Source organism: Eschrichtius robustus, chromosome 9 (assembly GCF_028021215.1).
Source record: "Eschrichtius robustus isolate mEscRob2 chromosome 9, mEscRob2.pri, whole genome shotgun sequence".
NCBI classification, from domain to species: domain Eukaryota; kingdom Metazoa; phylum Chordata; class Mammalia; order Artiodactyla; family Eschrichtiidae; genus Eschrichtius; species Eschrichtius robustus.
In genome coordinates, this window is record NC_090832.1 from 68,310,733 (window position 1) to 68,324,331 (window position 13,599).

Below are 13,599 nucleotides of genomic sequence, written 5' to 3' on the forward strand. Positions count from 1 at the left end.
TCAACCTCCTGTCTCCCCTTGGATCTACCTCCTCACTTGGGAAGCGTCCCGACTTCCAACGTTTCATCTTGGAGAGCAGCAAATAAAGCATTGTCAGTGATCATTCAGTTATGGCAGGGATGCTTTCCTCTTTCTTGGTATAAGTTTTTAGATAAATAAGTGGCACCAGACAACCTTTTCAAATATTTTATCTAGCATTTAGGTATTTACTAGCAGAGGGGTTTTCAGAGTTTACTGATTACTGGGTAAACCTTGATAGTATAATCTCTAAGAAGCCTTGCCTTGATGGTGTGATTTTATAACTCTACAGCCTGTTTTACACTTGTGAGTTTCTCATCTCACTCTAGTTCCCAGTTGTGTATTTGTGTGTCCTGTATGTCTTTCTTTTCCCCTCTTGCCGCCCTCAACTATAAGCTCCTCCAGTAACTTAACTCAGCTCTGGTGTCCCCAGCATCCACTCCGTGCCTGGCGTTTTGTAAACGTTTGTTGTATTGCTCTGTCGTAATGCTCCTCTTTCTTTTGCTGTTGCAGACCTTTAAATGTTTTGTTTTCAGACTTAAATTGTGAGTCTTTTCCTTAAAGGAGAGGACTGAAGTTCACATTTAGGTGTAATTTATTGGGGATTGAGAGAATGAGGAGAATATTTGACAGCCACTCTGTTCTTACTGTCTTCTGTGCTTGGAGGATAGGCCAGAACTCCTCCTTCCACCACCCCTGCCTTGATCAGCAGTGGGTCACTCTGCTCACTGGAAGTGCCACAGGAGCACGCACCTCCTCGCTTCGGTGACCTAGGTCATATTTAGGTAGCTGACTTTGAGAAGCTCACCGGTTATTTTTAAGCTTCTGGGCTTACTAATCCTAATAACACTCTCCTAAATAAATGACTGGTAGCTAAAAACCTTGTGTGTATTACTTAGGAAATAAAATAATCTCCTATGCCGACCTCACAGGGAACACAAGGAACTGCATTTCTGTTGCTGCCAACCGCAGCCGTCTTATGCTTAGAAAGACTGGCTTTGACTTCTTGCTGAAATATCAAATTACACTTCGAAAAACAAGCTCTTTACATAATGCTAGTCTCATACCTAGTAAGTGCCGGGAACTTACCCCTAGCAGTTTCTCACACCTTGTCTCCCCCATACACCTTGACTGTGCCCTGATGCCTCACGTGCTGGCACCAGAGATGGCCTGCTTTCTCTGCCGGCAGTCCCCTCTCACAGTCACCAGCGACCTCTACCAGGTGCCTCCTGCTCTGTGAAACCTTCCCGGGTCTCCCAAGCAGGGCCGACCATGCTGTCCTTTGGGCTGCAAGCTTGCTTTTGCTTTCATATCTGCTTCTTATATTAGGGGGAGTTTCTCGAGGACGGGTTCCATTCCTTATTTTGTTTTGTTTCTCTGTCCCTGGAATAGTGCCTGCTACAAAGTAGGTACTTAATAAATGCTTATTAAAGGAATGAATCTCCAAAATACATATCAAATTGATAACCATATCATGTTAGATTAGTTTATTATGTGATACTGTGTTTAAATTTTGACATTCATGTTAATAACAAAAGATGTTTTTTGACTAAGGTAGAAAAGGACTAATTGGTTGGTACATATAAATCTCTATTCAGAACTTTTTTTCCAAATAACTGAGCCCTTACTAAAGTGTTAAACCTAACAAATTTTTTTCAAGTAAAAACAGCTTTTTTTTTCACCTTGGTCATAAAAATACATGCTCATATGATGGAATTACTACTCAGCAATAAAATAGAATGAACTACTGATACATACAGTAATGTCTGGACGAATTTCAAAAACGTTTTGCTAAGAGAAACCGAACTACACACTACATCCCGTATGATTCCGTGTATATGACAGATTTGAAAGCAAAACTGTAGAGATCTGAATCAGGTGCAGGATTCCAGGGACGGGGATGTGGAGGAAGGGAGTGATGACAAAAGGGAACTTTTTGTTTTAGGGGTGATGGAAATAAGTCTATATTTTGTTTATGGTAGCCAGGGTCCACAAATATATGGGCAATTTTGAAAATGTTCCCTCCGTACACAAAAAAATGTATATTCTGTATTTGAAAGATCCACATGTGTATCTATTAAATTGAATTTGTTGATTTTATTAGTCTCTTTTTCTGTCCTTAATTTTCAATACATCTGAAATATGTTTTCAATAATATTTGTTGTCAAATCCTCCAGTTTAAAAAAAAAAAAGTATGAAGAAATAAAAATCTATGAGATCTACCACTTGATGACACCGGTAAAAGATCTTAGTGGACCTTACAACTTTAATATATACAAAATATGTTAATATTTCATATATAAATTGGAATCGTGGTATACTTCTCAATTTAAATGTATTAGGGTGTAATATTTCTAATATATACATGGTATTTTTCTTCCTTCTCAAGTAGACTTGACTTAGCAAATCCATATCATAAAAGCGTTGAACCAATATTATGGGCACCAAGTATTATACTGCACAAAATTCTTAATAGTTATCAAAGTGAATTGGACTAGATCTTTTTCTCGTTAAATTCTGTTGTCTGATAAAAACTACTTTTTATCAGGACTTAACACTAGCTCCTTTTACTGTGATTTGCTTTAAAAAACTTTCCTTTTCCCATTAACTGCTTCTTATTTGCTTTTGTCTGAGAAATGACTTAATGACTGTACTAGAATTGTGTTTAAAAAATTAGAGTACATATTACTTGAAGGATCCTTCAACGAGTAAGTGCCTGGGACTTGGATGCCTATGTTGCTTGAGACCCCTTTCCCATCTAGCTTCTACACCCTAAGCTGTGTGATAGGTGGTGAGATTGCCAGATAACTGAGTTCTGGGCAGGAAAAAGTCATGGTCTTTGAGGGATTGGAGGTATGGGTGAGGGTGGAAGTTGTTATACTTGGTAAGGATGACAGATTTCTTAGAAAAATTCATTTTTGGTTGACTAGTGTCAGCAGCAGTTTATGTGTGCTTTTAAAAATCACTCTGTCTGCTGCTAAATTTTCTTTCCTTTTTTTTCTCCCTCTGTCAGGTTCTGCAAAATAGATACCCCAGCTTATCGGTAGCAACCGATCACCTGCTTGACATTTACATCCAGCTTACTGGAGAGAAACATCACCCTCTGAGTGATAGTTCCGTTGGAGGGGAACAGGCACCCGAGGAAGTTTCAGAAGCCAGATGGGAACACAAAAGACTAAGCCTTGAAGGGAGAGAATTGTCTCTCAGGTACTGGGCTAAACACTTTTGAGTTGGTATTTTAAAAACTGCTTCCCTCAGAAGTTCTTAGCAGCTAGAACTGAATGGTTACAAGAAGTGAGGTTTTGAAATGAGACGTTTGGGCTGCTTCATAGTGTTCAGTCCCTTTTTGAGATCTATAGTTACTGAATGGGAAGGCTCATGAAGGTAACATTATGTTAACTTTAACAAATAACTTTTTTCTTCCAGTTTTGTTGAGATGTAATTGACACAGAGCACTGTATAAGTTTGTGGCATATAGCATAATGATTACATACGTCATGAAATGATCACTGCAGTAAGTTCAGTGAGCGTCCATCATCTCATAGGTACAAAATTAAAGAAACAGTAAAAAAAAAATTTTTTTTTCTTGTGATGAGAACTCTTAACAACTTTTCATATATAACATACAGCAGCGTTAATTGTACTTATCATGTTGTACGTTATATCCCTAGGACTTACTTATAACTGGAAGTTTAGCAAATAACTTTAAAAGCCAAAGTTGGGAATAGTTACTGACATAGCTCTTTCACTGGATGTCCTTTTGTGACACTTGGGGTCTTAAATAAAAGACTCTTGGGTTTTGCTCTGTATAGTGAGTTCCATGCCTTTGCGCTTCGTTCGCAGTGGTTGACTTGCCCTTTGAGAAATGAGAATTAGGTGTGGGCAACTCCCCTCAGTTTGCTCTGAGAGTTAATTGCTCCCCGTCTCCTGCTACCTTGTCTGGCATGGATGGGGAGAAGTGAGTTCTAGGTCACTTCCTGGTAGGATAGGGACTGGGACCACTCATTCTTTTTCCTGACACTGTTTATCTTCAGTTGCCAGAAAAAAAGGAGAGTCTTTGTTGTCAGGTGTTCCCAGACCTAAGTAAGCTCTGATGCCTTTGATGTCTTTGGCCTATGGTCTTTTATTTCTTGCCCCCTGCCCCCCTTTTTTTTAAAGGGATCTACTGAATTGGTGTAATAGGATTGCCCACAGCTTTGACAGTCTGTCTTCATCAGCATCATTAAATATTTTTCAAGAGGTAAGATACAGTCTTCCTGCTTGTTTCTCTGTGCTCTTTAAGGCTGTTGATTTCCACTGTTATTTTCTGTGTCTTGACTGCTATCAAAAAGTTCTTCTTTTGTGTAGGTACCGTTTATTATCCTTAGCTAGTTAAAACTGAACTAATGTTGCCTTAAAACTAATTGGGCATAATAAATGTTTTGTGGTTTTTGAAACAGGTTACTACTAATTTCAAATAAGTATAGTATGAATTAGAGTAAAACAGATACAGTACTGAAATTGAAGCTTAAATGAAAAGAAAGTCTCCCAGGTGATAATACTGTTATAAAATGTAAAGTGTTTCTAAGATCTTTAGTATTTATTTCTATATGTAATTTCTTAGTCTATTTGATAGATTTATATTTGTCTTATCCCACCACTAGCCTCAGTAGGGCCTTTTTAACTTTAGTCCAGAGAAATTTATGTCAGGTTTGTAAAGTACATCCTTGTGTGCTGGACGTGGGGACAAAATGTGTTGCGTGGGAGGGAAGCCCTATTGAATTGTAGCTCTGCCACATTCAGTAGAACAGAGAGAGATTTATTCCCGCCTGCTTAAGAATAAAGTGATGCTGCCTGAAGATCTCTGGGCTGTTAAAACATTAACCCATTTTGACTATAAAGTGTTCTGGTTTCTGTCAGCTAGGACTATTCTCTCAATAGTGACCCATTTTGGTTAGCAGTTTCTCTCTGTGTTTGGTTAACTTACTTTGAGTAGAAAGAACCCACATTTGGAGCACACACTTAAGCCGGCTGAACTCTGAAGTGCTGTGTGCCAGTCCTTTAATCCTCTTCTCTCCATTGAAATTTCCTTTCCATTCTCCTACATTTCTCATATTTCTTACAGGTAACCTTGTTTTGTACTTTTCTTTATTTTATTTTATTTCTAAAAATTTATTTTATTTATTTATTTTTGGCTGCATTGGGTCTTTGTTGCTGTGCACGGGCTTTCTCTAGTTGTGGTGAACAGGGGCTGCTCTTCGTTGCGGTGCGTGGGCTTCTCATTGCGGTGGCTTCTCTTGTTGCAGAGCACGGGCTGTAGGCGCCCGGGCTTCAGGAGTTGTGGCTCGCGGGCTCTGGAACGCAGGCTCAGTAGTCGTGGCGTGCGGGGTTAATTGCTTCACGGCATGTGGGATCTTCCCGGACCAGGAATCGATCACGTGTCCCCTGCATTGGCAGGTGGATTCTCAACCACTGCGCCACCAGGGAAGCCCCCCCAGTACTGTTAATACCCGGATGTATCTCCTTCCACATCCTTTTCTATGCGAATGGGATTAAGAACTTTTTTTACTGTATCAGAACCTTCCCCACCACCCCACACATACCCTTGAAGAGATCAGGCCAGTTGTTTTACAGAATGTTTCACCTTCTGGCTTTATCTGGTTGCTTCTTCACTGCTTTGACACCAACTGGCGTCCTGCAATTCAGTTCAGTTTTGATACTGACTACCTGGAGTTAGTGTAGACCCCACAGGTTCAACGGCTCAGTCCTCCTCAAGGCTGCCCCACTTTAGACTCTAGCCGCAAGTCTCAGACGCCCACCCACACTTAGGACCTATCAGCTGTAAATTCAGGGGTTCCCACAACCTCCTCAGGTACAGTAATCACCTCACAGAACTCATTGGAAGCTCTGTACTCACCATACAGGTCACAGTTTTTTGCTTTCTGTTTTTGTTTTTTTTTTTTGGCTGTGTTGGGTCTTCATTTCTGTGCGAGGGCTTTCTCTAGTTGCGGCAAGTGGGGGCCACTCTTCATCGCGGTGCGCGGGCCTCTCACTATCGCGGCCTCTCTTGTTGCGGAACACAGGCTCCAGATGCGCAGGCTCAGTAATTGTGGCTCACGGGCCTAGTTGCTCCGCGGCATGTGGGATCTTCCCAGACCAGGACTCGAACCCGTGTCCCCTACATTGGCAGGCAGATTCTCAACCACTGCGCCACCAGGGAAGCCCCAGGTCACAGTTTTATTATAAAAAATATAACTCAAGAAGTCAAATGGAAGAGACACATAGGGCAAGGTTTCAGGAGTCTGAGCACAGGCACTCCTGTGGAGTCAGGGTGTGCCACCTTCCTGGTACATCACTTTGTCACCAACCAGAAGCTCTCTAAGCTTTGGATGTCCAGTGTTTATTGGGGTATTATTCTGACATTGGCTATTCGATTGAACTCGGTCTCCATCCCCTCCCCTCCTCCAGAGGTTGGAGATGGAGCTGGAAGTTTCAACCCTTGGTCTTTCTGGCCTGGCCAGTTCCTCTCTTAAATTATCTAAGGGCCCATCAAGAGTTACCTTGCTTAGCATAATAAACCTGGTAAGGTCCATAAGGGCTCTAGTAAATAACAAAAGACACTCCTTACTCCTGGTAATTCCAAGAATTTTTGAAGCTCTGTGTAAGGAATTAGGGACAAAACTAGATACATTCTTTTTTAAATGCTTACATGAAGCTTATTGATATATTACACTTGGTGGCAGTAGAACCAGATATATTCTTTGTTTTGCCATACTCGTGTCCTTTCCCTTGTCATTTTATCTGTCTTTCTTGTAAATAGAAGTTTAACAAAATGCTTGATGTATGCAAATTCAGCTTTTGGGGGGGTAGAATCCATTTGGTGGTGATACATACTTTATATTTCATTGTAGCAGAAGACATGTATCTTGTTGGCCTATCAGTAGTTGCTAAGATTAAGTACTGGGTTAGGGTAATGACAGTGTAATCCCTTTATTGCACACCAGGAGTCTCCCTTTGCATCTAGAAAGTAATCTTTTGATGTTACTTCCACTGTCTGGAAGTCGTTTCCCCCCACAGAACCATATACCCAAGGATTAATGCTAATTGCTATTATTACCTGAATTTTGGATTTGCAAACTGAGGCGTTTGTGTGTGTTTTCCTAATTAACCGGTATTTTGATAGTAAAGCCTTCACATTTTTTGGTGTCCTGTCTCTGTTATGGTAAGGTTCTTTGAGTCTAGGGTTGGTACTTTATTTGTATTCTCCTTAGTCTTACTTGCAGAAAAGTTCTGCTGGATTTTACGTTCCTCCCTTTTGTGGCCTGGATAGTGATGCTCTGTTATTAATGTATTATTTTAAAAATCAGTTGGCATTTACCTTGGTTATTTTAATAGGCTCTGGACTGTTTCACAGCAATGCTTTCTAAGCAGACAAGCAAACTGAAAATGGCAGAAGTCATTGGAAGCAAATTGAACATTTCCAAGAAAAAGGTATGTAATGCTGTTTTTACTTCCCTCTTGAAAGGAAGCTGGGATATTTAGCTTAATTGCTGATCTCTGGTCCTTACCTGGAACAGCTTTTGCAAATAACAGCCTCCTCTGTCAGAGTTGGTAGTTTCATTGCTGCCTCTCATGGGCATAAAGCTCACTGTCTCCTGGATAAGTAGTTCTCCCTGTGAGCTGCCTTGCATCCTTTTTCACACGCGCGCCTTTTTCTCCAGTGCTTAAGGAGCATGTTATTCTGTAGGTTGTGGACTCAGGACTGGAACCATGTCGTAGTAACACCTTTGTCTGTAGTTCTGTGCACAATTAGATTTTTTCCAACTTTGTTTTTTTTTTTTACTTATTTATTTTTGGCTGCCTTGGGTCTTCGTTGCTGCGTGCAGCCTTTCTAGTTGCGGCGAAAGGGGGCTACTCTTCGTTGCGGTGCGTGGGCTTCTCATTGCGGTGGCTTTTCTTGCTGTGGAGCACGGGCTCTAGGGTGTGCGGGCTTCAGTAGTTGTGGCGCACGGGCTTCAGTAGTTGTGGCCCACGGGCTCTAGAGCACAGGCTCAGTAGTTGTGGCGCATGGGCTCAGTAGTTGTGGCACACGGGCTTAGTTGCTCCGCGGCATGTGGGATCTTCCTGGACCAGGGCTCGAACCCGTGTCCCCTGCATTGGGAGGCAGATTCTTAACCACTATGCCACCAGGGAAGTCCCTTTCCAACTTTTTATGGTTAATATCTTCAAACATCAAAAAAGTTGAAAAGTATTAGTGAACACCTGTATACCCACTACTTAGGTTCACTGCTGATACTGTTAATATTTGCCTTTCCTGTTTTATATCAAAATATGTACTTCTGGAGGAGAGAGCCTTTCGGCAATGGTGTTGGTAGCTGGAGAAATGTCTGGGGTTCATCTTGAGGCAGATATTTGGCGTTCCCAAATGAATGATGACTCAAAAAAGCCTTAGTCAGGAACCGAGATGGTTAGAGGTGTTCCTTAGGTGTATGAAACTATCGGGATGGTTTTGGCTGCAGGTAACAGAGCACCTACTAAAAGGAGCTGAAGTAATAAGTATGTTAATTATAGTAGACAAGAGAAATGAGACTACCATGACTGGCTTAGGTTGATCAATATTCAGCCCCTTTGGTTGAAGAGGGGTTTACCTTCCGTGGGCAATTTGCCCCTTTTACTCCTGCCCCAAACCCTGAGCGAAATCTGGGTTCTTTGGGTTAGTGATGGGGATAAGGCTGATGGGTACGTGTCCTGAGCCTCTGTCACAGCTTCTCTTTCTGCTTTGGCTGTCGTCAGATGTATCATGGTTTATTCAAGTGACTGTTTCCTGCATTATGTTAGAAATTTAAAGCAGAGGAAAGCATAGAGGAAGAAAAATTACTTTGGTTTTTTTCATATCTTTTAGGAGTAAAACTTTCTGTTCACTGTGTTCACTTCATATAGGTAGATAGAGGCTCATTTGAATGAATAAAAAGTACTATTACAGGGAAACATTCATGATCAGTGTTTTTAAAAACATATTAGAAACTTGGAGAATTTTAAAAAATATAATTAAAAGCTAACTTACCTATCTTGGAAGCCCAAAAATGCCTCTTAGTAGAGGGCATGTTAGAGGAGCACAGTAAGCCGCCTCACGGATGAGAAGTATTTGAAGAGCATGCAGAATTTTACTCAGGTAAAATCTTTCCCCTCCCATAGGCTGAATTCTTCTGTCAACTTTATAAACCAGAAATTGCAATCAACGAGCTAGATGTGCAAGTGGGTCGAGTGCGGCTTCTACGGAAACAACGTGAGGCTGTCCACATACAGAGGTAAACAGGGTTCCAAACTGATCTGAGCACTGTGGGGTCGTTGGGAAATTGATAGAAGGAACGTGTGGTCCAGCCCCTTATCTTTGAGTAAAACATGTCAGAACTGTGATCTCTCCAGTGTACTAGACAGTAAGGAGCAGTGATTTCCCAAAATGTGTTCTGTGAAGCTAGATGTTAATAGGTGGAGGAGGTGATGAGGGTCATTAGAGACTTGGGACTAGCAAAGGTGTATCTTTGATTTTACTCATTGTAGTGTATTTAGTGAAGTAAGCATCACCTAGAGGTCAGGCTTGGTCCTAACATTAGTCTATTAATCCCTTGAGGGCTGGAATTGTATACGTTTCTGAGATTTATTAAAGTTATTTATTAAATATTTGCTATATGCCTAACGTTGTGCTGAGTGCCTTTTTGCATGTTTTCTCATGTAGTGGTTATAGTAAGCCTATGAATTAATGTGTGTGTTAGTGTCCTTAGGGCTCTCCTAACAAATTACCATAAACTTGATGGCCTAAAACAGCAGGCATTTATTCTCAGTTCTGAAGGCTGGAAGGCTGAAACCAAGGTGTTGGCGGGGCCACACTACCTCTGAAGACTCTTGCCTCTTCCTGGCTTCTGCTGGCTCCCAGCAATCTTTGGTGTTCCTTGCCTTGTAGCTCCATCAATCCAATCTCTGATGCCATTGTCATATGGTCTTCTTCCCTGTGTGTATTTCTTTGTGCCTCTAAATTTCTCTTTCTTTATAAGGACACCAGCCATTGGATTTAAGACTAACCCTTAAATCCAGTATGATACGATTTTAATCTTATTATACCTGTAAAGAGCTTTTTTCCAAATAAAGTCACATTCACAGGTTCTCAGTAGACATGAATTTTGGGGGAACATAATTCAACCCACTACAGCTAGTAACTATTGTTATCCAGATTTTACAAGTTAGGAAACCGAGGCTAAGAGAGGTTAAGTAGTTTGCGCAAGATGACATAGGTAGTACAGATGTTTTATCTTGTTGGTGTTTTGAATTTCCAGAGCCTAGTGAAGTAGCAGTTATGTAAATGCTGCACGTATGCAGAATGAATGAATTCTGCAATTCATATGTTGTAAGGACATCTGTTATAGCAGCGGTCCCCAACCTTTTTGGCACCAGGGACTGGTTTCGGGGAAGACACTTTTTCCACGAATGGGGTTGGCGGGGGGTAGTTTCGGGATGATTCAAGCACATTACATTTATTGTGTACTTTATTTCTATTATTATTACATTGTAATTTATAATGAAATAATTAATACAACTCACCATAATGCAGAATCAGTGGGAACCCTGACCTTGTTTTCCTGCAACTAGATGGTCCCATCTGGGGGTGATGGGAGACAGTGATACCCGAAGTGTGTTGCTTATGTCCAGTCTAGTCCGTAAGGTGCAGTTTAATTGTCACTTGCCACTCACTGATAGGGTTTTGATATGAGTCTGCACGCAGTCGATTTATTATGGTCTCTGTGCAGTCAAACCTCTCTGCTAACGATGATCTGTATTTGCAGCCGCTCCCCAGCGCTAGCATCACCGCCTCAGCTCCACCTCAGATCATCGGGCATTAGATTCTCATAAAGAGCGTGCAGCCTAGATACGTTGCATGCAGTTTACAGTAGGGTTCACCACACTCCTATGAGAATCTAATGCTGCTGCTGACTTGACAGGAAGCGGAGCCCAGGAGGTAATGTGAGCGATGGGGAGCAGCTGTAAATACAAATGAAGCTTTGCTCGCTCACCATTCACCTCCTGCTGTGTGGCCCGGTTCCTAACAGGCCACGGATAGGTACCGGTTCGTGGCCCAGGGGTTGGGGACCACTGTGTTGTAACATGAAGACCGTCACTCTGAGTTGTCTCCTTCTTCTTGTTTGTTGAATCTGGGAAATCTGATTCCTCAAAATAACACAAAGAGAAGCTTGCAGCCTGTTCCTCCAACTGCTTATATACTTTCCCCTCCCCAGGGAGAAGCTCACCTTTGCTGCTACGAGGCCATCCTCTGTTCTTATTGAACAGCTCGCGGTGTGTGTTAGCAAAGGGGAGCCTGTGTTGCTGGTGGGAGAGACCGGGACCGGCAAAACCTCCACCGTCCAGTACTTGGCTCATATTACAGGTAACTCCTAGAGGGGAAGCACTCTGCCCCCAGACAACAAACATTTGACACTGACTGCCTTTTTATTATTTTTTAAAAATATTTATTTACTTATTTGGCTGTGCCAGGTCTTAGTTGCAGCATGTGGGATCTTTTTAGTTGTGGCATGTGGGATCTGTAGTTGTGGCATGCAAACTCTTAGTTGCAGCATGTGGGATCTAGTTCCCTGACCAGGGATCGAACCCGGGCCCCCTGCATTGGAAGTGCGGATTCTTAGCCACTGGATCATCAGGGAAGTCCCCTGACTGCCTTTTTAAAAAATAAAAAGTCCAAAGAATATTGGAATTTAAGAAGTGCCACCACTCCACTTGCCCTGGAGATAAGCACTGGAAATTTTTACCTTGGAAATAATGTATTCTTTCCCCCTGGAAATAACCACTGTTAACAGATTGGTATTAACTTTTTTCAGTTCTAATCTGTGGTCTTCAAATACATACAGATTTGGTTTTGTTTTGAAACAAACGGGATCATTCTCTATGTATTACGTTTAGTTAATAAGCAAATTGGACATCTTTAAAAACAGAACTGCCTCATTCCTATTCTGATGGCTAAATAATATATCACACTGGATATTTATTTAGTTCTAATTCATAGACAAATATTTCACACTGGATATTTATTTAGTTCTAATTCATAGGCAGACATTGACTTACTGAAGGGTTTTTTGTTGTTTTCAGTTACCTGATGCTGGAGCAGTGAATCTTCTTTTACATATCTCTCTGAGTTAGGTGAAAATTTTGAATAGTCAAGATTCCTGAAAGTAAAATGAGGGGGTCAGAGGAAATGCACATTTAAAGATTTGCCCTGTGCCCTTGTCCACACATCCTTAAGGATCACACTGGATGTTGTCAGTCTTTACATTTTCAGAATAACCCTTTTGCCCTTTCTTTATTAAAGGCCACCGTTTGAGAGTTGTCAATATGAATCAGCAAAGCGACACTGCAGATTTGCTGGGAGGGTAAGTGCGATTTTAAATCTTTTTCTTGTTATTTTGTGTTCACTGTTTGAGGTAAGAAATACTTCTTTTCTGTAAAGCTCAAAACTAGCCTTGGAAAAATGTTCAGAGAATTGCCCCCCTACGCCCACCCCAGCAGGGTATTATTTATTAGAATTTATTAAGGAGCTCTTGAGTGTGTAGATGTTTCTTTTCATTTTGAAGAACACTTGAGGTTCTTGCTCTCAAGGATCCTGCTGGGAGGGGGAGGAAAACAAAAAGGTAAGTATGTAATCAAGTAATGTTTGTGTGTGCAGTCATTTATCTGAAGCCTGTGTTCTAGACTCACACTGCCTTCAAGCTAGGCTCTCCTGCAGTTTGATTATCTATGAAACATTAAGTAGCCTCCACTTTGTTAAATGGGACTTGGCTCATGGCACTCCACTGTGGTCAGTAAAATACCCTTCTTCCTTATTTGTGGTTTTGAATATGTTAGTTTCATGAACAATTTTAGTCTGTGCTGAAGGCTGTAAAAGCGATGGCTGCTATTGGCATACCTTATGTTGAACCCTAGTAGGGTCTGTCCCATTAACTCTAAGCAGTTGCTTACACAAACTCTTAAAGGCATAAGATAATAGAATTTATTGTCCTTTTTGCTCTTTGTGATATCTGCAAGAAAGCTCTTTATTTCCTCTTTTTTGAGGACCACATTATGCTGTGGCATTATTTTTACTATCACTCTTTCCTTGTCTCATATCCCTTCCTGCTCTGGATGGAGTGCTACTTTGGAATCCTGCTTCCTTTGGTGCTTCTCATTTTCTTACTGTCCCGACCTATTACTTCTGCTCTACACATGCCACTAATTATGTATTTTAAATTTATATTCTGTCTTCGAATCCGTTAGCTGAGGCTTACCTCTCTTACTCTAATTCTACTTTGACTTTATTTTTCCCCAGTGGTCTTTCTACCTTGTTTTCGTTTTACCTCTGTTCAGTTAATTGACACTTAATCTCCCCATTCCCTCATTGTGGTACTTGCAATGTGTTCTTAATAATATATGGAATTTGTTACTTAACTAGGCATGTCTATACTACTGTGTATTTCTCTCTATTCTGTATCTATCTGTGTCTTTAGTAATATCCTACTGTTAAGTATTCCTAACACAAATGGCATTAATCTTGTACTAATTGAA

General features: G+C 41.1%; 1 protein-coding gene across 2 annotated transcripts in view; it reads left to right on the forward strand.

Moving 5' to 3' along the window:
* MDN1 (midasin AAA ATPase 1) overlaps positions 1-13,599 on the forward strand; it is a 156,733-nt gene that overhangs the window by 30,310 nt on the left and 112,824 nt on the right. For both annotated transcript variants that reach the window (XM_068551457.1, XM_068551458.1), the window contains exons 10-15: positions 3,032-3,225; positions 4,177-4,258; positions 7,393-7,488; positions 9,193-9,305; positions 11,286-11,434; positions 12,371-12,431. In XM_068551457.1, the coding sequence (XP_068407558.1) occupies positions 3,032-3,225; positions 4,177-4,258; positions 7,393-7,488; positions 9,193-9,305; positions 11,286-11,434; positions 12,371-12,431 (695 nt within the window). The remainder of the gene's footprint in view (positions 1-3,031; positions 3,226-4,176; positions 4,259-7,392; positions 7,489-9,192; positions 9,306-11,285; positions 11,435-12,370; positions 12,432-13,599) is intronic.